This window comes from Copadichromis virginalis, linkage group LG3 (assembly GCF_057382275.1).
Source record: "Copadichromis virginalis isolate Kocher_CV1m ecotype Utaka linkage group LG3, C_Virginalis_male_GT1.1, whole genome shotgun sequence".
Taxonomy (NCBI): domain Eukaryota; kingdom Metazoa; phylum Chordata; class Actinopteri; order Cichliformes; family Cichlidae; genus Copadichromis; species Copadichromis virginalis.
This window is the reverse complement of record NC_140620.1, coordinates 46,533,743-46,559,578: the sequence shown is the minus strand read 5'-3', so window position 1 is coordinate 46,559,578 and position 25,836 is coordinate 46,533,743. Positions and strand designations below refer to the sequence as shown.

Here is a 25,836-nt window from a genome sequence, read left to right as displayed (position 1 = left end):
TGGTGTTGTTGTTCCCAGAATTTCTTATGAACAAAAGGTCATCTAATTCCTCAAACACTGAAACCAGTTTCCTCAGTATATCGGTTTTGCCGATAGACGTACCTTTAAAAGTGGAAAACCTGCCTGATGCGAATGTGTCTGCCATCTCCTAGTCCATGGAGGCATTCAGGTAGAAGTGATTCAAACAGCTAAAAGCCACTCTTTTTATTGTAAAACCGGAGCGATGCATTTAAATTGCCTCGATGAATCGCCTGTGAGGTACGTCCACTGTCTTCTTCCCAGTTTTAAGAGCCTAAAATGTTTTGAGAAAATATAACCTTTGGCGTCCTGTGGTGCTGTGAGTGCTGCTTCCCAGCGAGTGTCAGTGGCCGCGGACTCTTCAGCCTCTGCCGGGCTCGGTGAGACGAAACAGCGAAATAAAAGAATCGGATGCTTCTTATTCAACAAATGCTCCCACCTATGGTTGTGCCGAAGCAAACACATACTTGAAAGTGCACTCACATACTCGCACAGCAACACCTGCCAACTCGCTGTCACATTCTCATATCTCGATCGCTGTTATATTATATGCATTCGCCAGCGTGAATTCATCCATTCACCCCCACAACCAGCCTCCTGTTGCAGTTTTTCAATTTGCAAACACTTCAGACTAATCTGGATTAAGCTGTTCAATGCACTAAACCTCCTCCTAGTATAATAACTGTAGTTTGGATGGCATTACTTTCCTCAAGAGCTCAGCTGGGGTAGCAGGTGGAGGCTTGCTGTCACTGTACAGTCATCTTCAAGTGTGCGTGTGTTCTCGACACTCATACGGGAGACAAATGCAGAGTCATTACACGTGTACAGGTTGGCAGAGGGATTTTTTTTAATTTCCTCCCACAGCTTCTCGCAATCACGGCATTTCTACTTGCTAATGAGCCAGAGTACACAGTTAGCTTTGCGTTCCTGGGGCACAGACACTGGAATGCACATTATTGCAAACAGTCTTCGTAATAATTTGATCTATTTATTGTCATTGTTTTTATCATAATAGCCCGTCCTCCCATGCTAGTTCACGGCTGGGTTACAAGTGCAGAAAAATGATGATGTCTCGCAGAGAAAGAAAGGAAGTGCCTTTACTTTCTAGCCTCGAGCAATCAAAGCAGATTGATATTTTGCTCTTTAAATATCATTAAAGCTATCAGAACTAAAATAAGCCTCCTAGTTTAGCTCAACTCCCTGTGAAGTTGAAGATAATGCTTTTAGCCCCCCCTGCTTCTATAACATTTTATGGGCACGATTCACAGCTCAGCTGTAAGATCGCTCTCCTGGACCGCAATTAATGTCCACTCAACCTTTTAGTAATTTAATTGAATCCATTTCAGTGACAAAATACACTAGTTATGGTCAACTGTGCCAATGATTAGATGAGTCTATGTAAGTACTGTATCTTATTATTGTTAAGAAGCGCGTGGGCGTGTGCATACATGCGAATGACAATCTATGCCTTACACATCTGGTCCGGACAGCTCTCTTGTCAGCTCGGAAAGTTTGGAAGCACATTATCTGCTCGTACCTGGCCGTAGCGTTGCTTCAAATGGCTCTTGGACTGCTGACTTCACTCCCTCATATCTCTCTTTCATCCATGCCAGCTGCAGCAAACAAGAGCACATGGGCTCAGTAGCTGCAGCGTTTCCTCTGCCAGTCACACAGGCAAACATCCAGTCACTTCAGCCAAACAAAGCTTAGCAATGCTAATTGTTAGAAAGGTACGAGCACGGAGAGGTCAAAAACGCTGCTCGTTTGCCGGCACACCTTGCCACAGTTGCTGTGCCTTGCAGCGTGACATTTAAATCTTTCAGGAAATTGGTAAAACAGCCAAGAGCGAGTGAAGCTTGTCTGTTTTTTTTGTTTTGTTTTTTCCATTCCCTATTTACCGCTCTCTCTTTCTCTCTGTCACCACTAAACCTTCCCAGATTGCGTGTGCTGTTTTCGCCGCCCTCCTCCACTTCTTCTTCCTGGCAGCGTTCACGTGGATGTTCCTAGAGGGCGTGCAGCTCTACATCATGCTGGTGGAGGTGTTTGAGAGCGAGCACTCACGGCGACGCTACTTCTATCTGGTGGGCTACGGGGTCCCAGCGCTAATTGTGGCCGTTTCAGCTGCGGTGGACTACCGCAGCTACGGCACCGACCGAGTGTGAGTACATGTGGAGCGAGCGTGTGAGCAAAACTGCCACATTTCTTCAGATGAATTGGATTTTCTTTCTTTACGAAATTCCCACAAAGATAATATTTTGACATCTTTTTAAGACCATAATGGAAAATACTCTTGCTTGGATTTAATCATTTATTGTATATGGGCAGCTTCTAAGAGAGGGCAATATTCTGCAGGTCTTTCTGGGGATAAAATCAATATAAAAATAAAACCCATTACACATCCAGATCAGTGTATTTTGCAATTTTATTTAATGTTAAGCTTTAAAACTACTGCAGCTCTTAATACAAAGACTCATTTTTACACTAGAGGCATGACAGATGTGGGTGTTTTCCAAGTCGTAAAACCTCTGGGGCTGAAAAATGAAGCCAAAAAGTGTCGTTTCCAAAGTTACTCGACCCATAAAATCCAGAACTTGACATGGGAAACACTTGATTTTACATCGTAGACAAAATGGGTTTGAGCTCTATAGCTAATTTCCTCCATAATATGACGGCTGTATATCATGTGCAGTGAGTATTTCCATCTATCCTCCTCTTGTTTCTCCCGCGTATCCAAGCCAATCCAGTGGAGCCTATCCCAGCTGTCATAGGGCGAGAGGCGGGGAATGCCCCGGACCGGTTGCCACTCTGTCGCAGGACTAACACACAGAGGCAGACAACTCAAAATCAAACCTATATGAATCACCAGTTAACCAAACCCCACTAACTGCATGTATTTGGACTTGTCTGCCCCTCCACCACATTCTTGAAGTTCGCTGTTTGACCTCTCAGGTCATCAGTGGTCCTGTTCTTTAAAACAAGCTGCTGACCTGAGATCAATTACACCTCTACCAAGATTCAAATACAGACCTTCTTGCTCACACAGGCCTGCACTCAGTAGCTCTCATGCAGTAGTTTTTATGTTTATCTTCTGTGTTAAGCTTTTACATAGTTTACATTATATGAGTTTACATATAATTTAATGCCCTATATAAACAAAATTGCCATTGTGAGAGGAGGCAGTGGCACCCAGAGAAACCCCGCACAGACACAAGGAGATATGGTCATCTTATATAATTCAACTAGACCCTGTTGGTCTGGTGTTGTTGGTTTTTTAAGCCTTTTAGATGTAGCCTGCTGGACGGTTAAATCTACTAACAGCCCATCCAAAAGTGAGTGAAATGTTATTTTAAGTCTTTGACTTGCACTGATTAACAGGTATGGCTTGCTAACCAAGCTTGGCAGCCTTTGCTGCTAACTCCATCCTCTCTTCCAAATATGTGGCTCCAAAAGAGGAAAAAGAACAAGAAGAAGCTGGCCAAAATGCTTATATCAGGGCCTCTGATCTTCTTGATGGCTTTTCCATCAAGAAGCCTCTATCAAAAGCCAATTTTCTATACCAGGGATCAAAGCCTTGGGATATTTTTTTATTTCTTTTTATCTATGCATCATTTTTTTTTCAGTTCCTTTTTGTGAATTATTGTATCTGTTGTGACTCCCCCAACGTTTTCTAGGTGAAAACCCACAATATAGAACATTTCCACATGTTCATGCTGCATGTTGGATCCAATACCGCGCTAACGCTAACCTGAAGAAACGATGAAAGCCCTATATGAGGAGACTGACTGTGATGAAAAACACTGCCAGCACCTTGTATGTGTTTGCGCTGGTTTGAAGAGCTTTAATAATCTCACAGATGACACTCCAATAGCTATCACTCATCCTTCAGCTGTTACTTAAGCTGAGTGCGTTTCCCCTTTTTTTGCTGAATGGACATTGTTTTGACAGTGAAAAAATGCTAACTCTGGGAAAGTTCAGCCGAGCAAACGGCGAGTTGTTGTAGTTGGCGTCTTAAGCGAAATTACCAAAGAGGACGAGAAAGGTTCAGCGGGGAGGCGAGAGGGAGTGTGAACATGGAGACTGGCAGAGAGAGAGGAGATTAACAAAATGATGAGGAGTGACGGAGACTCCCGTTTTGTGTTTTCCTTCACGAGCTGCAGAAGATACGGTTCCCTGGCTCTTCTCTCTGAAATGCAGCACGGTCTATAAAGCGGTGCCAAGCGGAGGATCACTCTCCATTCCTCTCAGTTAATCTCAAACCGATCTGAAAATAATGAAGACCAGCATCAGCAGTTTGCTTCTCTGATGTTTATCATAAACGGCTCGCACACATAGGCTTCCACACATAAGCAACTGGTAGACGGCGCATTTGTAGATTGGCGGAGCAATAGTTCTTAGTGATGGATGAGGCGATAGCTGCCACCGCCTGAGCCTTGGCATCATGTGAATAATTAAAGCCTGCCACCGGTGGAACAATTATACGCAGCCATTGAAGGATGAGGGGAAGGGACGAGGCGCGACACGTGGCGAAGATCAGGAGGTGGGGGACGGCGCGTGGTCCTGCTGCAAATTGATTTTTGGTACCGTGGTGGCGTTATCGTGGGTGGTGTCGTTTGAGTCGAGATATCCAACAAGTTGCTGTGAACCAGGCGCCGCAGATGAATGAAGCGATCTCGAGCGATTCATATTAACTCAACAAAAAAAAAATCGCTACAGCAGCCTGAAGGTCAAGCTAGCTTTTGAATTCTAGCTGTCCAAGATTGAAAAGGAAAAGCTGATCTGAGTAGGGTTTCCATCCAGCTTCTTGAGCAATTACTCTCCAAATGTGCCCTTGAGCAAGACGTTAACCCTCGTCTCGTCCAGGGAGGCTGCTTTAATGGTCAGCAAATAAGGACACGAGTCTGTGTGATTTCTCCAGTTTAATGAAAGTAATACATCACACCACCTCGAAATTTACGGGGTAGACTCAGTGCTTAGCTAAAGTAATTCAGTAATCTACATACAGTAGTTGGTTAATCGTTTTCATCCCATTGAACGTGCAGAGAAAAGGTTAAAGGGCCTTAATCTGGCCTCAAATATGGCCCAATCCAGTGCCTTTATTATTAATTATTTCAGCTTATTTTTTTGTTGTTGTGTTGTTAACAATGTCAGGGTGCCAGTGAAAAAGGTACATGAGGCTAGCTTACCTAGAACTGGATGTGGAAGGGTTTGCTTAGACTTTGTTATATGTACTTCACATGGACCATACGAGGAGCTCCGTGGTGTAGTAAATGATACGTTTGTCTTGCATGCAAAAGATCAGCGATTTAAATCTGAAAATCAGAGAGTCGCAACTCCCACTCCCATCCCAAGGCTAGATAATTGGGAGGGTTGCATCAGGAAGGGTGTCCGTTGTATAACGTGTGGCAAACATGCAAATCCATCTGCAGCCAAAGGCAGCTTACATAACATCGACGGCACAAAGTAAACTCCCCTACATGTGTTTCTGTATTTTTTTTCACAAAGAAAATTGCACGTCTTCATGAGGTACCTTTTTAAAAATAAATAAATAAATAGAAAAGTTAGTTTCTTGATAGCTCGATACTGCTGGCCTAAATTTGTGGCATCAAATTGAAAATAAGCTTAACACCAACCAACTGGTAGCAAACGGTGCTCTTTAATATCAAATTAAAACAAATATTTGAAACCCAAATATCTGTTGAGATGATCCAAAGCACATAACACTGTCTGATTCAGAGCAGCTTTGCTTTTATATGTATTATTTGAAATAGTTTAACACAAGGGGCCTTGAGGGCCAGTGTCCTGCAGGCTTTAGATCTCACCCTGGGTCAACACACTAGTTCATTATCAGACTTCTGGAGAACTTCAAGACATGTTGAGGAGGTCATTTAGCCATTTAAATCAGCTGTGTTGGATCAAGGTCACATCTAAAACCTGCAGGACACCGGCCCTCGAGGCCTGGAGTTTGACACCCCTGGTTTAATGGTTTCATTATCAAATCTTACATAACTGCACTGTTAGGATGCAGAACTGGTACATAGTTTAGCTCAGCTGCTTATTTTAGTTAAGCTTATTTTAAGTAGGTCATGTGATTTGGATGCGGTGGGAGGTCTGTTGACTCCAGAAAGTTACAGATCACTCTTTGAGGCAAAAAGTGCTGCAGAACTTCACACCGAAGAGATGATTTGACTCATCTTCTTAGCCTACGTATCTCACATGCCTTTTCTCACCTGTTTGGTCATTGGCTTACTGTCCCTGCTGCAGGGAATAAGAGTAAGGCTCCTTGACTCTAAGGACGGCGTGGCAACAGAACAGGCTGTTGGCATGAACATGGGTTCTTTTTTAAATGGCGCACCGGCACTTTTTTGTGTTTGTTTGTTATTGCTCACTTACTGTAGGTGTAGTGCAAAAACTAGCACACCAGGAGGGGAAGATAAAACTGCTCCGAAAGCCTAACACGAGCATGACATAAGTGGAGAAGGATAGGTAAGAGGAGGAAAGGGAAGGAAAAAACAAAAACAAAATGACAGCCTGCAGCTCCTGCCGCCTACCGAGTCTTTAAATCGTTCTATGATCTGAAGAAGAAGGCGAAAGGAACAATGGAAGCTTCAGTTTAATTTATAACAGAGTCATTCAGAGCGTGCGCTTTGATGAGCTGCCAGAGTTCTCCGTGTGTTGTTAGGCTTTTGTTTGCTCGCCGCTTTATCTGTCCATATGTGTTTTTCTGTGATGCCTCGTCGCATCCATTGATACGAGCGAAGGGGAGACATATCAAGTCCCGGTAATAGCAAAGGAGCAGTCGATTTTTGTCCTGTCACTTGTTATACAGTATTTTCTCTTGTTTCAAAGTATTGTCTGCGGATATATTTATTTAATTTTTTTCAGACAGGAAGAAAAAAGAAATGCACACAAAGTGGCAGCTAAATCTGTGGGCACTGCTTTAAATACTGTAGATGCTCAATTTTGGGGGGGTTTTTGGATGAAAAAATAAAAACGGACTTTGACATCGCCTTCGCTCCATATAAGAAAACAAAAAAACATTTTTTTAAGTGTATTTTTCACCTCCACCTTCAATGGATTTGAAACGAATTCTCGGCCGCTTCCATTTTCCCCTCCCCGTCAGCCCGAATGACAACAGTGCTGTATGGACTGTAATTTTGCAGTGGCCAAAAATGGAGCCGTCTATCTGCTGCTGCGGCGGAGATTAAAAGATTAATAATTCAACCACAGGTCATGAATCATGTTTTTTTTTTTCCTGTATCTTTTCTTTTGCCATTTTTAAGGAGCGCTGTCACCTTCTGCTCCTGCTCAGTGTTCGGTTCTCTTCAGCCGAGAGGACGATTGACTTCCCGCAATGTTTTGATGTGAAGCGTGGGGTCGGGAAAGAGCTTTATCTCATTATTGACATAATTATAACAGTCCCGCACGGAGTCGCCGCGGTTTAACACGAACACGTAAGGCACTTTGTTGAGAGCTTCAGGACCGTGCGTGCGGCCGTGTCTGTCGGGGTCAAGGTCAATCCAATTCCTTTGGAGTGATACAGTTAGGATTCAATTGAGAACTAATTAAATCTCCATATATTATCATCCTTAATGGCGATTTAATCAGAGTGGAACAAGAAAAGAACTAAACTCTGGTAGTTTCCAACCTTCCTTCGCGGGTTTATCCATAACGTGCTCGTGACTTTTCTCACTTTGAATTGTGCACATGTTTTGGCAATGAAAGGACGTCGTTATGGCTGTCACTGGCACTGAAAGCTCCCCTTTCCTCCGAATTCCAGTGCTTGTAATTCTTTAGGCCACTTGCGGCAATCTGTGATTTGAAGTACCCATTCCTCTGTGTCACTCTCAGACTCCCACTTGATGTATATCCTCTGCGCAGGAGCATAGGGCTATAACCTCAAATCCCCCCCAACCGCCCACTCAACTCATATTCACCCGTCCTCTCTCTTACTTCAAATCCCCCTCACCGCTCACCTTATTTCTGTCTCTTTCAGTTGCTGGCTTCGCCTGGACACCTACTTCATTTGGAGTTTCATAGGACCAGCAACCTTGATAATTATGGTAAGCGTCACGAACCCTCCTTACCTCTCCCCCCTCTGCTCATTAACCCTACTTAGCCTGCGGGTCGTCGCTTAAATGGTCCACAGAGATCCCTTTTTAATTTTTTTTTCCTAGCTCCCATCGCCCTCTTCTCTCTGCCCGGTTGAGCATACATGCCACCGCCGGGCACGGAGCCGTCCAGAAAAACGAATGAGGGGTGTAGAGAATATATTGGAGTTTGTCACCCTGCCGCAGTCGCCGGCTGAGACGATTTTGGGGGGGAGTGGGGGGAGTGAGATACAGAGCGATAGAGGGAGAGGGACAAAGAGAGCGAACTCTGCTCAGTATGCAGCGCTGGAGTAATCCGCACTGCGATTATGATTGATTTTGTTCCCGTTCCAAGTCCTACTCCACTACCTTTTTTTTCCCCAACCATCTCTTCCTCGCAGGCACACACTCAGCCCCGGACATAGATGCGTACAGTATGTGGTATGCAAGCACACACACACTTTTTGTGCCTTTCCCAACTAGGACAGGGCCTCATTTTCTCCCAATAAAACAGCTCATTTATTGATCCAAATCTGATGTAAGACCCGCATTCATCTCAGTATTTACACTAATGCTGAGCACTAAAATACTGCTTTGTCACCAGGAGATGCGCTCCTAATTTTCCAAAAACACCAGTCAGCCATGACGCTAAATATCCGGCATTGGCACAAAACTTATAGATATCTTTAACAACAAAGAAAAAAAAAGAAGTCACAATATGCTTGTCCAATAGGATTATTTCCCGAGAAACGCATCTCTCGCTGCCCAGCCGCGATCTGGCTGTCAAATCCAAACATGCATAATTCACTTTCACGCTCCAGTTTGGCGTAATCATTCACAATGCATCTCTGCGTGCCTCATGACTCACTCCTTTCTCTCTCCGATTTACAAACAAGAATATCCATCTCGTTGGAGAGAAGGCCTCGGCTCGCTTCCAGTTCTGCCCCTGAAAATTTGGCGAGTGTTTGGACAAAGGTGCAATTTTTAATTCTCCTCGTCTTACGTCAGCTTGAACGCTACCTGCAAATCGCCAATGAAATCCACCTAATTGCTGTAATTTGGAGGGAGCCATTCTGAGCAAACCCACATGACCAGAACTGACTCATTTTCTTATTATTGTTCTGACTCAACAGAGAAAATGCGAATAAAGAGACAGACCAGAGTCGATCTGCTTAATGTGGGGTTTTTTTTTTTTTAAATCGAGCAGTCGGATATAAGACCGCCAATTAATTTCCCTCTGTAATCACAGCGTGTTTGACAAACACGGGAGCAAAAGTTCAACTCGCTGAGATGTGCTTGACTTTCTTTTTAAGTTTTATTTACTTGTCTGCTTTTTGAACAGAAACAGGAAAAACAGGAAGTAAGAATAACCATTGAAGTCTGCCGCAGCTTGCGATGCCGTAAAGGCTCAAAGTTTTCTCGTTTGCACAAATTTCATTTATTTATTTTTCCAAATGCAAAGAGGAAAGGACGGTAATTCCCCATGGCTGCCTGTAAGTGTGAATATGATGAGACAAGTGTGAATAAGTCAGATGAAAGGCTCCGCCGTGCAACTGTGCAGCTGCCTCGTCTCACCGATCCCTGTTTAGTCCGATAGAGGTTTCATAGGATTTTGCGCTCTGTTTGGCAAAGTGGGAAACCGAGTCTGGCCGCACTGTTCCAGCTTTGTGCTATAAAGTGCCCTGATTTAAAATGAATGGACCAGTAACAGGAAACACACAGGCTTTGTTCCCATTCTTCTCTGCCTCTCTCGCTTTCCCTTCTCCTTGCCCCCGTAAAAATCCGTCTGTTTCTCTCTTCCAGCTCAACGTGATCTTTCTGGGCATCGCTCTCTACAAGATGTTCCATCACACAGCCATCTTGAAACCAGACTCTGGTTGCCTGGACAACATCAAGTAAGAGCACTCAGATCACCCAGATATCCATTAGTCTCCCAGAAATAGCACTGCTTGTTTTTTTACGGGAGGGAAACAATGTTTCCACGTGAGCGTGCTCGGCTCGCTTCCGACCAAACGTGCTTTTTCACTGACGGCTCGATTGTGTCTCGTATGAGTCGTCTCGAGTTGACTTTTTCCACCCGTTTCCTTCGGTTTAATGAACCCCTGGTTAAAGAGCAACTTTTGTGTGGTACTTTGTATTCAAGGCTCTGTTTCCGAGCAGTTCCCTTTGCCTTGCCTCCACTTTTGATATTTCAAAACCTCATTAAAAGCACTTAAGGTTGCGAACACCCAACCCAAGGGTGCGGAAATCTGAGCTTACAAGGTAAGCACCTCCCATTACATTGAAAGGTTGTGTCAGATGGGGTTAAAATCAAACAGGTATTCTGCTGCGTCTCCATCATTATCTGAAGAAAACTGTTGTCTGCGCAGGAAAAGGCCAGGAGACAATCTGACAGGCCCGACCCGGTGTTATCTTGGTGTCAACACGCCGTAGATGAATATTCATTTTGTGTGTGCGTTATGTGTGTTTCAGTCTGTTTATCCTCTAATGCATGGCTGCTTTCAGATAATGTAAAAGCTTCTGGGACAATTATGACTATAACAAAGGTGAAGATTTTCTTTGCTGGTAAAACACTTAGTCTGCAGGTGAGATGAATGACAGTGTTGCAAAGGTAACTAGGGCCAAGTGGAAAAATATTTCTATTCAAATATGATATAAAATGTCTTTAATGCAGGACAAATTCACTGTATCTGTTACTTTCAGTAGTCGTGCATACGGACATAATCACAAGTAATCTAATCATTACATTAGCTAAATGCAACCTCAGATAAGATATAAAATATGATGCATGATCTGATATCTGTGCGTTGGTGTTGTTCCTGGATCATCAAAGCTGATGTTCATCCAGGTTCAACATTGCAAGTGACCAGTCACGTTGTTGTGATGTCGTAGTTTTGCGACGTGGAAACGCCAACACACAAAACCTTAACCCCAACCCCATTAGCATAACCCTAAACACGATCACATCCGAACCCCTAACCTTGACCCTAACCGGCCCATTTTTGGGACTTTTCGTCCTGAGTGCACATCGGTCACATGCAATGCTGAACCTGGACTGACATTAATTGTTATGATTAATGCAAAACACCTACACAGGGGTATCCGATGCACCAAAACATGACATATTATCATTTTTTATTTAATACCTGCAAACCTTGCATTCATTGAGTCAACCATGAAGTTCTCTGTATACCAAAGTGTAATGTTATGACTGAAAATTGGCTCATTTCATGCAAGTAGGCACAGCAGCAAATCTACAACATAATGGCTGAAAAGGGGGGGGATCCAGTAAAGTCCAGACCTCAACAGTCCTCTTAAGGTCCTCCCCAAATGCCTTCAAACCTCAATGAACTGAAGCACAGCTACAAAACAACAAAGTGCTTTCACAATGGTGTGAGAGGCTGATAACGTCACACAGGAAATGATTGCTTCAAGTTATTGCTGCTAAACTTAGCTCTATAAGATATTGAATCACGGGGTGTGTTTCGCTTTTCACACACTGCTTCTGCATTATGACTTAGTTTTTGCTACATAAATAATGTCACAGTGCAATATGTCATGTTGTTGTTTAGCCTGCACTTTCTTTTTACCATAGCTGTATATGCTGCAGTGAAATAATGAGATAGTCTTTTAAGGAGGAGTTCGAGTGCTTGGAAACGGTGAAATTGGTGCGATCAGGAGCAGACACACAGTACAAAAGAGCAAATAAACAAGTATCACGCCAAAAGCACAAACTTTTTTTGTGTGATTTTTCCTGTTAGCACACGCCTGTATTTTTGAGAACACAGCCAATTTATTGCATAGCCAGTTATTCTCTTTTGAGACTGATGCTCATGCATGCAATTAAGCTAGTGCCAAGCTCAAAGCACTGCCTCATCTGTTCCAAGACAACAGTCGGCCGTAATAACAAACAGTTAACTACAACTGAGATTGCATACATAACACAGCTGTGTGTTTGGGATGTATTTAATCATAATCAAAACATGTTTTTGCAAGGGAACATTTGTGACCAGGCTACAAGTTGGTATTACCGGTGCAGAGTTGGCAGTCTTATCAGATACGGTCCTGTATGCTGCACTGCCATGTAGCAGCTCCTGCCCCAACACATGCTCTATGATTATGCATAAGCACACAAGCGAAACAAAGCACAATACATTAAAAAAACCTGCAACATGTCTAAAGCTTTATGCTAATGAATCATGTTGTATAATAACCTGAGGCTGCATTGGGTTATGACTTCTTTCTTGAGTAGACCTTACATACCAAGTTGTCTTGTAAGGTGCATGCTTAATTTGTGTTGAGAAAAAAAAAGCCTGGTGAAAATTGAATAAAAGGATATTTTGCAATAGAGACGTAATAAATTAAGTTGCATTAAGCAATGAGCCAACAGGACGACTAAAAGTAAACTTGAAAAATATCACTGGCTCAAAACGTACCTAACATCAGACCTCCCCTCCTGTTCTCCCTTCGGGCTCCTCCATGGCTATCAAACTGCATGTTCACATGGCGCCAGAGGATAGATGAGGGCCTCTGCTGCTACTGCCTGAGATTACAACACTGTTAGTGTGTGTTTGTGTTGCACGCAGTAATTATGTTTGCCACAAAAGATGAACTCATAATTCATATATATGTATATATAAATAGTAAAAAGACACCCACCCCTGTTGAGACATGCTCTTGTGTCAATGTGCACTGGTTTCTCAAAAATAATAGGCCGTAGTTTGCTTTAGTGTTTACATGTTTTAGTCTCATTCATCATTAGGTGCATTATTTCATTACTTGATTGTAGAAGTTTCATGCGCACACAGAAAGTTTCTGTATTTGCACTGTAGGGTGACATAGCATTTTCGGTCATTGCTTTTGACGTAAGCTCCAGCTACCTGGTGTCAGGGCAGGCTCTTTGCACAGATGGTGTAAAGTTGTTTTGCTGCCTGTATGCTATGATGGATAAGGGTCTCTGCTCTGTTTTTGCTGTCTGCCTCTCTTTTTTTTTAAGCCACTCTGGACACATTAGTCTGCTTTATGGCCGTGTTGTGGCGGTTTTTTCATGGCATCACATCACCGGTTGTCTCAGCACAGTGGCCCCTGTCTGCCCCGCTCCTCTCAACCAAGTGATACACACATTTAAAAAAAGAAAAAAGGAAAAGAAAAGAAAACAATCTTCAGCAGGCTCGATACGGCAGCCTTTGGTTCCGCCACGTCAGTCCCTAGTGTGCCAATGTGCTTTCATATCACAAATTCACTACAGGATTTCTCAGAGCTGTGGTTTTTATATGCTGCTTCTTAGCGGTGCCAAAAAATGTAACCTGGACAATAATAAGCTTTGACTAGTTTTGTGAACTCTGCGAAGTAAATTATTTGCCTAGATTTGAAGCTGTGTTTCCCGACTGTTACCCTACATCAGTTCCTCCTACGTTTAACCTCAGCAGTCTTATTCTGGTGTTTTGCATTAAAAGGCAATGTCAAACATGAGCTGCTACATGCTATGAGGACTTATTGAAGTTGCTATTTTCAGTGGTTTAGCTAACATATCTGCTAAGGTTAACAAGGTACCCTACTTAGTTATGCTAAGCTATCAGTACTAAGCTTGGTTAAGAGTGAAGAGTAAAGCCCCATCCAAGTTGGAAGTGATCTGCTTGTAGCACATTGCTTTGTAGCTGACAGGTGTTTGTTAATGGACATCCCAGTGAACTAGCTTACGCTACAGAAGCGGCGTGTATTCCCTGATGGTTTGGTGAGTTGTTGCTGGCTGTCACTGTTTGAGATTAGCCACAAAGAGCGTGTTGCACCAAAAACCTCCTTATGACTTTTGGTTTGGTCACTTGCAGATTGCTGCAGTTGCCTGAGACACAACTTTTACTTTTGAAGAAAGCTTGCCTTCCACTTTTTATAACCACATAGTATCATATTTGGTAAGTGTTTGCAGACCATTAACCATCTACAATACAAACTACAGGCGACCACGGATATCTGCTAGCAGCTAAAGCAATCACAAAGAGGTTTTCAGTGCAGCACCATTTTACCAGTTTCGCCTAGCAATAGCAGGCACCGTCTTGCAACCTCTCACCAGGTAATGAATTTGTGTTTACCACCCTTAATGGATTCTTCCTTCAATTACTCATCTCAAAACTGGGAAAAGTTAACTATGGACCCACTCACTTTGCATTACTGTTATTTCGCAAGTCACTGAATATCACTAACATCCTAGATTCCTCGTAAGAACAAATAAAACTATCCATTAATCCATTAGTCTCAAATAATTGTGCTGTTATAGCATAACTGGATTTCTAACACATTCAGTAGCACTGACTCTATGTACGTATAATTCCTCGTGCATTCGCACAGTATTGTTGTTAGGTTTGATATATCATTTTCACAGTGCTGTTAGAGTTAGGGGAATTATTTCCAATGAGCGGTGTCACAGGGTAAGTTTAATAGTGCATCTAGTAATGCAAAATTGCAGACTAATGCATGTTCACCTAACTAAGCCTAACCTTGTTCGTTTCTCTTTTATCTGCAATCCTTTGTCAAAGCTATAACGAGGTTTCTATACTTAATCCAAACTTGACACCTCGTGCAGCGCCTTCATGGTGAAAGCCAATCACTGCCACCTCATTTCTCCAAGTGTTTCAGGATTTTCTTGTTATTTGTGTTGGCAGCTCACTTTTAAACGTTGTAACATATGGCCTCTTTCTGTGTCCTCCCAATCTTATGAAGAGTGTTGGGAGTAGGCTCACAGTATGTGTTCTGCTCACAGGCAGATCTGCTTCGAGAAACCGACATGCTTAAACAATAGATTCTGCACATTTACTGCACGTTCACACCAAGACATATGCGTAGTATGTGTAAGGAGAGGCACACGGCCAATCTCGAACATCTACTATGAAGCACAAATGTGCCATGTTTCAGATATTTGGAGAACTACAAGCAGGACACCTGCTGCCCACACAGACCCTGTGCCTAGCCTGCTCAGCCTGGAAATGGATTGCTGATTACCAGCAAGTACATCGCTGACTATAACACTGATCGAAAATACTTTAAAAAGTAAATACAACAAATGATTCAATGTGATTTAGTTCATCTTAAAGTTTGCAGTAGGTAACTACTTACTACTCAGTAAGACGCCAGCATATTATGTGACCACTTATGTACATCGGCCATTTTTCCAAAGGCCAGATACATTGTGTAGTTGGTTCTGCAGGAAAAATATTGATTGCTGTGGTCCTAAGTGTCACGTGATTTATAACACTGCGCTCTCCTAAATGTAGCAACCCACTGACCTCCTCAACCCAAGTCTTACCGACTCGAAAACACTCTGCAGTGTTGGCCGTTTGTAAAAGAAAAAAAAAAGAAAAAGAAAAAGAGATGGATCTGTACAGCTTTTTGTCAGCCGTCATTCATCTGATGAGGTTTTTACACCAACATCCATTAGAAAACGCTATGAACACACACAGAAAACTGGAATTAGGTGTAGGCTACTGTGGGCTTTTATATATATATAATTCAAATTCAAATTCAAATTCAAATTTTATTTGTCACGTACACAGTCATACACAGTACGATATGTAGTGAAATGCTTGGACAACTGCTCGTGACCTAAAGAGAACAAAAAAGGAAAAGGCTATGAATAAGATAGGAAATAAATATGAAAAATTAAAAAGGGTAAATTTAACTAAGAAGGAATAAAATATAAATTAAGGTTAAAAATGAAATAACTGTACAACACAAATTAGAATGAAGGGTAAATTTAACTGGGAAGAATAAGATAAAATATATAAATTAAAGTTGAAAATAAAATAACTGTACAACAAAATACACAATACACAATACACAATATAGAACTATATAAGAATGTATGAAGAAATATAAATGTAAATAAATATATACACAATAACAGCAGCTGTACAAGTATTAACTGGAAATGAAGAATATAGTGACCAGTGTTGTGCAAAACCAAAGTCCAGAAAGTCCAGTGTGTGTGTAAGAACCATATGTGTGGGTCAGTACTGTGTGGTGGAGTGATTGAGAGACCGTATCGCCTGCGGGAAGAAGCTCCTCCTCAGTCTCTCTGTGTTGGTCTTCAGGGAGCGGAATCGCTTTCCTGACCTCAACAGAGAGAACAGTCTGTTGTTGGGATGGCTGAGGTCCTTCACGATCTTCCTGGCCTTGGTCCAGCACCGCCTGCTGTAGATTGAGTGCAGGTCAGGGAGCTCGGAGCGGATGGTGCGCTCAGCTGACCGCACAACCCTCTGTAGAGCTCGTCTGTCCTGCATGGTGCTGTTCCCGAACCAGGTTAAGATGTTTCCCACCAGGATGCTCTCTATGGTGCAGGAGTAAAAGTTCCTGAGCACCTTGGAGGGCAGTTGGAAGTCTCTCAAGCGTCTGAGGTGGTAGAGACGCTGTCGGGCCTTTTTCACCACGGTGTTGATGTGACAGGACCATGACAGGTCCTGCGTGATGTGAACTCCGAGGTATTTGAAGCTGTCCACTCTCTCCACTGGGCACTCGTTGATGACGGGGGTCTGGTAGTTCCTCTCCTGCTTAGTGCTGAAGTCCACTATCAGCTCCTTTGTCTTACTGACGTTTAGAAGGAGGTTGTTCCTCTGGCACCAGTTCTCCAGATTCCTAATCTCCTTCAGGTAGGCCGTCTCGTTGTTATCAGAGATCAGGCCCACCACGACGGTGTCGTCAGCAAACTTGATGATGGTGGTGGAGCTGGTAGTGGCCACACAGTCATATGTGTACAAAGAGTACAGCAGGGGGCTCAGAACACACCCCTGGGGGGCTCCAGTGCTGAGAGTGGTGGAGGCTGAGACATGTCCGCCCATCCTTACTGCCTGTGGTCTGCCAGTTAGGAAGTTGGAGATCCACTGACACATAGATGAGCTGAGTCCCAGATGCTCCAGCTTGGTGGTGAGTGTGGAGGGAATTATGGTGTTAAATGCAGAGCTGTAGTCTATGAAGAGCATTTTAACATAATTCCCCCTTCTAGTGTCCAAGTGAGTGAGTGATGTGTGGAGGAGATGAGAGATGGCATCGTCTGTGGAACGATTTGGACGGTAAGCAAACTGTAGTGGGTCCAGTGTGTCTGGTAGTGAAGAAATGATGAAGTCTCTGACCAGGCGTTCAAAGCACTTCATCACTACTGAGGTGAGGGCTACAGGGCGATAGTCATTGAGAGAAGCAGGGTGGGGTTTCTTCGGGACAGGAACAATGATGGACTCTTTGAAGCATGTGGGGATCACCGACTGAGATAAAGAGATGTTGAATATCTCAGTGAACACAGGAGCTAGCTGGTATGCGCAGTCTCTTAGGATACGACCTGGGATGCCGTCTGGTCCTGCTGCTTTCCTGGTGTTCACTCTCTTGAAGACTCTCCTTACTTCATGCTCGGAGATGACGAGCACGTTTCCGGTGCTGGCAGTATCTTCCTGTCTGCAGCCGTTAGCGCCGCTAACACTAGCATTGTTGGAGACCTTAGCTGCAGCCTCGAAGCGAGCATAGAAAGTGTTCAGCTCGTCTGCCAGAGTCACGGCCGCGTTCGTCATACCGGTTGTTGGTGCTTTATAGTCCGTTATTGTCCTTAGTCCCCGCCACAGGCTCCTAGAGTCACTCTGTTGGAGTTGTGACTCTAGTTTCCTCCCGTAGCGCTGCTTCGCCTCTTTCACCGCCCTCCGCACGTTATATGACGCGGCTTTGTACGGGTCCATGTCCCCCGTCATGAGTCCCGTGTTGTAGGCAGCGGTGCGGGATCTCATATATATATATATATATATATATATATCTCCAATGCTTTTTTACCTTTAATGATCTATCAAGGTGAGCCGGTTTTAATGATTGATTGATTGATTGAATCTTTATTTTGAACATGTTGAAAAAGTATAAAAAAAAAAAAAATAGAATTAAAAGAGACAAATGAACAAAGCAAACAAAAGGAAAACGAGCAACCACAACTCCAAATAACGTCCATGTTCAAAAAGGAGCAGGAAGAAGCATAAGCTTATTTAATCCCACCCCTTTTCCACTATCTAGTATCAATAGACTACAGAAATACCTCCTTGTAATTACATTATATGTTATGTGTAATTTTTTTTGTTTTTTTTTTTAATATATACACATATATGTTTCTATCTATCCATACCTACGTATATACACACATACGCACATATACACATTTTCAATAACCCCATTAACACCTGAAGGATACACAACTTACAATTTTATTTATATATATATATATATATATATATATATATATACATATATATATATATATATATATATATATATATATATATATATATATATACATACATACACACACATACACATACATATACACATACATATATACCCATACCAACAAACCCGTGCATGCGCACACACAAGAACACCCTATCAAATCTCTACCTTTTCCCTGTACCCTGTAAAAACCATATCCTTAAACCGCTTTTTAAACTGCGCCATGCTTGGACATTGCTTCATATCTTTACTTAGTCTGTTCCACAGCTTCACTCCACACACAGAGATGCAAAAACTTTTTAATGTTGTACGGATACGAGGATGTTTTAAATTTAATTCCCCCCTCAAATTGTATCCCCGTTCCCTTTTAGAAAACATGATCATGATAGCATTGGTTAATTAAGTCAATTTAGCCTAGCTTAATGAGCTATGCCTTCTTTAGTTTCATCTTCCTGCTATTTGGTTCCTCTTTATGGCTTGATGTCATGTTTTTTGTTCAGATTTCATCATACTGCCTTGTTTTAATATGAGTGTTTCATCTCTGTTTCACCGAGTATCTCTTTCTCCCTCTTTGCTTTTCTTTTTTTTGATTAGCACTCACATCCTGCCTTTTTATCTTATGCCGTGTTTATCTTTAACATCTTTCTGTTTCTCATCTTCTATTTTTTTCCTCCCTCCTCTTCATTTTAGCTACCGTTATTATGATGGATGTGTTATTGTAGAATGGCACTGGTAAGATGCAACATTTCTCAGAAGAGGAGTAGAATAGAATTGATATCGTGTTTGATGTGGTTTTTTCCCCCCTCCTCACCCCGTAATGGAGACAGTGGCTGCTGCTGCCCCGTGATTCATGGATTGCAGCGTGACTTTTGCACCGATGTAACTTTGAATACCAAACTTACTCTTGAATTGAGCTTTCTTAGAAGATGATGGACTGAACATTTTTAGCTTAGCATAGAGTCCTCCCAATTCAGATAAGGAGCTTCAAATGAAATATGCTAATGCTGTGATGTAAAAGATAAAAAAAAAATGTCTGTGCCGTCATCAAAAACTTTGCGCTATTGATGTCTTAAACATTTTTGGGGTGATTTGCATTTAGAGCATACCTTTCGTTAAATAATTAACACCCCTGTTGGCCTGATCACGGCACTTCTTTTTCCTCTCCCAGAAAGAGCCTATGAAATGACTTTATGTAGATTTAAAACAAATTGAATTGACCAATTGCAATCTCATACATAAATGATCTGTGACATTGCAATGAATGGCACCTCTGCAAATTAAGTCATTTGGAGGGAAATAGGTAATTTGATGTCACAGACTGAAATAGTTCTCTGCTTAAAATTGCCCCCCTTTGGCAACAATTAGTACAATAAAACCTTTTTTTGGAGGGAAAGTGCTGAAAGCTGTCTACTACAGCACTCAGTATATGTATTATATATTTATACGGGCTTTTGTACGGGCTTTGTGACGACCACAATTGAGCTAAAGTGCATAAGTTGCTAAAATGCTAAATTTGACACCCTAAAATGTATTTAAAGCATTTAATTACAATTATTCCTTTACGACATAATTAGCTTTGTCAAATATACTTTACATAAACTATTTTGAAGTTAATGATGCTGAGAATATGAGCAGATCAGTAAGTGATATTGTATTAGTAGCTTTCAGGCTACAGTTCTGAATGGGGCCTAAAAAAGCTGAGATGCACCCGCTTCATTTGTAAGTGAGCTGTTATGCTTTTCAGCGACTGTAATGCAGTCTCAGAAGTTTTGCCTCGAGGCTCCTACTATGCAGCCCTCAAAATCACCCTCATATTTTTATCTGATAACTCCAGAAGAAGATAAGCCGTGCCGTGCTGATATGAGTCGTACCCTCTTCATATCCTGTCCTCTCAACGCATTTCTTATGACCTCTTTTGTCTCTATCATCCGCTATCCCTCCAACAAAACTCCCACTAGTTAGAGGACAACATTTTGTTCTTTTTTTGTGTGTGTCCATTGCCTGTGTTTCTGTGTCCAATCTGGGGGCAATCGCCTTGATAAAGTACCTTTCCCACCAGGTCATTAAGACAGCCCTGGGAAAATTATGTTTAATGGTTGCTCTGGTGAATTCATAAATCATTTATTTCGCTGCGCACCTGGCCCATTTATAACCGCTTAAATGTGAAGGTCTGCCAGCATTTATGAAGGGAACTAGATACCTATGCAAAAGAGATAATTATTGTTAACATCTGTAAATCACTAACAAATCCGCTTCCAAAATGTGGAAATGTGGAAATGTATTGGATTAATGCAGGCTAGCATCAATCCCATACAGGCAAGCAAGCCATCGTCCTTCTCGTTGTGTTGTTTCCATCTTCATTTCTAAATTTTTACACTGGATTTATTGCCACATCTTTGTTTATTTATTTTACCTCTGCATTGCTTTAATATGTGATTTGATTCATTTCTGTCTGTTCTCTAATTTATTTTGTTCTCATTATATGGCTCAGCTATCAGGATTATGAACCTAAGATGAAGTAAGACAAAATTGGAATGGCCCTTTTTTTCTCATAATGCCATCTTTCATTTACTCCACCACAAATCAGCACCCAAATCCATCTGGCTGCCTCCCTGAATCATTAACATGATTTATAGTAGAGCACTCAGTCACATTGAAGGCCACATTAGTGTGCACAAAGTACTCTGATCTTAGATATACATAGCCTACAGATGAGACAAAAACCTAAACCTGAAAACTAGCTAAAAGTGGCTAAAAAAAGTGAGTGATAAACGAAAGTAACTATTAAGCAGCTGAAAAACTAAAAGTGAAAGATGGAATTCTACTATAAGATTTTTGTATAAAACAATTTAATGATAACTAAAAGTAACCATCAAAATTAATGGGTAATGGCTAGTTAGCTAAGAATAGTGATTGTATGGAAGAACTAATTTTCTGAAAGTAACTGATTGGTAGCTAAAAGTAATCAATAAAAAGTTGAAATATAAAGCTTAAGTAATGGCAAAAGCTGAATAAAAGGTTGAAGCAGTTTAATAATAGTGAATATATGTTTAAAATGAATTGCTAAAAATAACTAAAGCTTAGCTTCATAAGCTAGCTAAATTAAAACAGATAAAATAGCTACATGCACTCAATGGCTAAAACAAATGGAAAGCTCAAGATGACATAAGCACAAGGATGATCAGCAGAGATTATCAGTTCACTCTTATAAAATTTCTTGAACCAAAATGATATAATTTCTCAAAACCAGGTCAGATGAGCACATAGCAACAAGAAAACAGACTTGGCGACTGGAATTACAGTTTGCACAAATCGCAGCTCAGAAAATATGAAAGTCTTATTTATGTATACAATCAATAATATTCTTAATAATTGCTAAAGACAAAGAAATATCACATCAACATGAATTTAAATGTTGCTGTTAAGGAAAAGCTCATCACATTAGCTCATCACATTAAAAGCATAAAACCAATAACACTCCCAAGAAATGTAACTATAACAGCCCAGCTATGATGAATCCTGATAAAACCAAAAATTAATGTGCACAAGAGTTGGTTTAGTCAGTCTGGTGCTGTATGTGCAGTCTTTAGTAGCCACAACATGATGTTTCTGGTGTGCATAATTAACCTCCTAGGACCTGGCGTCCACATACAGTGGGGCAAAAAAGTATTTAGTCAGCCACCGATTGTGCAAGTTCCCCCACCTAAAATGATGACAGAGGTCAGTAATTTGCACCAGAGGTACACTTCAACTGTGAGAGACAGAATGTGAAAAAAAAATCCATGAATCCACATGGTAGGATTTGTAAAGAATTTATTCGTAAATCAGGGTGGAAAATAAGTATTTGGTCAATAACAAAAATACAACTCAATACTTTGTAACATAACCTTTGTTGGCAATAACAGAGGTCAAACGTTTACTATAGGTCTTTACCAGGTTTGCACACACAGTAGCTGGTATTTTGGCCCATTCCTCCATGCAGATCTTCTCGAGAGCAGTGATGTTTTGGGGCTGTCGCCGAGCAACACGGACTTTCAACTCCTGCCACAGATTTTCTATGGGGTTGAGGTCTGGAGACTGGCTAGGCCACTCCAGGACTTTCAAATGCTTCTTACGGAGCCACTCCTTTGTTGCCCGGGCGGTGTGTTTTGGATCATTGTCATGTTGGAAGACCCAGCCTCGTTTCATCTTCAAAGTTCTCACTGATGGAAGGAGGTTTTGGCTCAAAATCTCACGATACATGGCCCCATTCATTCTGTCCTTAACACGGATCAGTCGTCCTGTCCCCTTGGCAGAAAAACAGCCCCATAGCATGATGTTTCCACCCCCATGCTTCACAGTAGGTATGGTGTTCTTGGGATGCAACTCAGTATCCTTCTTCCTCCAAACACGACGAGTTGAGTTTATACCAAAAAGTTCTACTTTGGTTTCATCTGACCACATGACATTCTCCCAATCCTCTGCTGTATCATCCATGTGCTCTCTGGCAAACTTCAGACGGGCCTGGACATGCACTGGCTTCAGCAGCGGAACACGTCTGGCACTGCGGGATTTGATTCCCTGCCGTTGTAGTGTGTTACTGATGGTGACCTTTGTTACTTTGGTCCCAGCTCTCTGCAGGTCATTCACCAGGTCCCCCCGTGTGGTTCTGGGATCTTTGCTCACCGTTCTCATGATCATTTTGACCCCACGGGATGAGATCTTGCGTGGAGCCCCAGATGGAGGGAGATTATCAGTGGTCTTGTATGTCTTCCATTTTCTGATGATTGCTCCCACAGTTGATTTTTTCACACCAAGCTGCTTGCCTATTGTAGATTCACTCTTCCCAGTCTGGTGCAGGTCTACAATACTTTTCCTGGTGTCCTTCGAAAGCTCTTTGGTCTTGGCCATGGCGGAGTTTGGAGTCTGACTGTTTGAGGCTGTGGACAGGTGTCTTTTATACAGATGATGAGTTCAAACAGGTGCCATTCATACAGGTAACGAGTGGGGGACAGAAAAGCTTCTTACAGAAGACGTTACAGGTCTGTGAGAGCCAGAGATTTTCCTTGTTTGAGGTGACCAAATACTTATTTTCCACCCTAATTTACGAATAAATTCTTTACAAATCCTACCATGTGAATTCATGGATTTTTTTTTCACATTCTGTCTCTCACAGTTGAAGTGTACCTCTGGTGCAAATTACTGACCTCTGTCATCATTTTGAGTGGGGGAACTTGCACAATCGGTGGCTGACTAAATACTTTTTTGCCCCACTGTATGTGGACATCACATTTTGGGTTATTTAGACCAAAATACTCAATTCTGCTCTACAAGGGCCTGATATCCACTTATGAGGACATTATACTGCTACTGTTCTATCAAAAATTTAAACTAATATCCTCATATGTTGCTCTTATTTTTCATAAAAACAAAAATAAGGTAAAAAAAAATCTGGTGATTCTTTGCTTTTACATTCATCGGGCCCCAATCAGCCCAAATATCAAAGAGAAATTAAAAATGCATGCCGTGGAAGAGTTTGGTTCTTAGGAGGTTAAGCTTTGACAAAGCGCACTACATGGATACTGTACATGTAAGGGTAGACGGCACATTCTGACAAGAATCGTGTATTAATGTGATTAAACACTTATCTAGATCTTGCCAGAGGGGTCACCAGAATACAAAAGGGTGCAGGTGAAGGGGAAAAAAAACTGCCACTTCTCTGCGCAGTGCACCAGCACAAAGATAGAGCCCTTACTCTTAATAGACTTTGTAATCTCAAGGGCATTTGTTTCAGATAAACCTTCTGCTTGAGTAAGATTTTACAAGACACTCAGCTCAGGCACTAGAATCCAACATGTAATATACTAATGAATTTTCTTTTCCTGGAAACGAGGACTGTATTTACTGGTCGCCCACACATATAGACTGCACTTAATTTTTGTGGGAGGATCAAAGGCTTTTCTTTTTGTTTGAAAGAGTGCAAGTGTAAAAATAAAGAATAGAAAAAGACTAAAAGGGAAAAAAAATCATTCTCATTTATCATCAGTTTCCTTTCCCTGTTCATTTCAAACTGTATTTATAATTGTGGATTAAGCAGGTTCTTCATTTCCAGACCTTACAGTTAAAGTTGTACCTTATTGCTTTATGACCTAATATCTTTGGTGCAGTTTATGTTCCTTCTCCTGAAATGACAGCTTTTATTAATTATTCATCAAATGGCTATTTGCTTACATTTCAGATCTTGGGTGATCGGCGCCATCGCCTTGCTATGTCTGCTGGGCCTAACCTGGGCTTTCGGCCTCATGTACGTCAACGAGAGCACAGTGGTGATGGCCTACCTCTTCACTATCTTCAACTCCCTGCAGGGAATGTTCATCTTCATCTTCCACTGTGTGCTGCAGAAGAAGGTCGGCATTTGCGTTCTCTCCCGTATCCAGAAAATAGCACGGTCTCACATTAATTAACTGCATGCACATTGGAATTGATTTCCATAACGAGCATGCTGGAGTGTAGCAAGTTTGGAAAGCGGTGAGCTGCTAGTGCGAACCTGTCTGTGCTTTTGAATTTACAGGTGCGTAAGGAGTACGGGAAGTGCCTGCGTACTCACTGCTGCAGCGGCAAAAGCGTGGACAGCTCCATTGGCTCTGGCAAGGGCACCGCCTCGCGTGCTCCTGGACGTTATTCGACGGGATCGCAGGTTAAATAGCATTTTTCACTCCTGTAACTTACCACGTGATATGTTCTTTGGAAAAAAAGGTGAACAGCAAGATGATTTCTTTGTAGTGTATGTGCATGCTGCAGCTAGAGGCGGGAAATGATTTGATCCCGAGTGATACTCAGGATTACGTAAGATTTGAAGAAAGTAGGCAAGCAAAAGAGTAAGTCTGCAATTCGTTTTCACTGGGGCGGATTTAGGCTGCGCATCGGTACAGTGACGTTGAGGAAAGTACTGGCTTCAGCTTTATGGGGAATTTGTTCATGCTTACAAATTCAAATTTGACTGTCTATGCCAGGGTTTGTAGATTCGGTGCATAGATGGTAAGTCTCCTTGTAAAGTAAATTGTTAATGGATTCCACCCACGTTGACGTGAAGTATAGGATGAATTGGCGCGATACGCCGTAGCTGAACATCGTATCCATATCCCAAAGAGTGCGATTTCTTCCAGTGTTCAATTATAAATAGTCCTTAGAGTCAAGTGTGCAGTGGCAACCCACGGTACAAGCTGGATTCCGCACACAGATCAAAGCGTTTAATTATACACAGTGGTTTGACAAGATGGCTCTAACCTCATGCTCAGTCACTTTATATGAGCGAGACAGGAATGGAAACACTCAGAAAGATGTGGTTGTTTATTGCTAACTCCGAGGCTTCGGAATGAATGTGTAATCAGCAGAGCACATTCGAACCCGTCGGCTATGAATGGTTCAAGTTTTTGTCCGTCCAAAAAAAAGGAGAAGAAGAAGAAATGGCACTGTCATTTTCAACCCATCTGTGTCCCTTAGGTCTGGG

At 42.0% G+C, this 25,836-nt stretch overlaps 1 protein-coding gene across 9 annotated transcripts in view; it reads left to right on the top strand.

Moving 5' to 3' along the window:
* The window catches only part of LOC146715020 (adhesion G protein-coupled receptor L3), a 270,499-nt gene that overhangs the window by 230,496 nt on the left and 14,167 nt on the right, over positions 1-25,836 (top strand). For all 9 annotated transcript variants that reach the window (XM_085451382.1, XM_085451387.1, XM_085451384.1 and 6 more), the window contains 5 exons: positions 1,956-2,176; positions 8,012-8,078; positions 9,909-10,000; positions 24,565-24,733; positions 24,898-25,023. In XM_085451382.1, the coding sequence (XP_085307508.1) occupies positions 1,956-2,176; positions 8,012-8,078; positions 9,909-10,000; positions 24,565-24,733; positions 24,898-25,023 (675 nt within the window). The remainder of the gene's footprint in view (positions 1-1,955; positions 2,177-8,011; positions 8,079-9,908; positions 10,001-24,564; positions 24,734-24,897; positions 25,024-25,836) is intronic.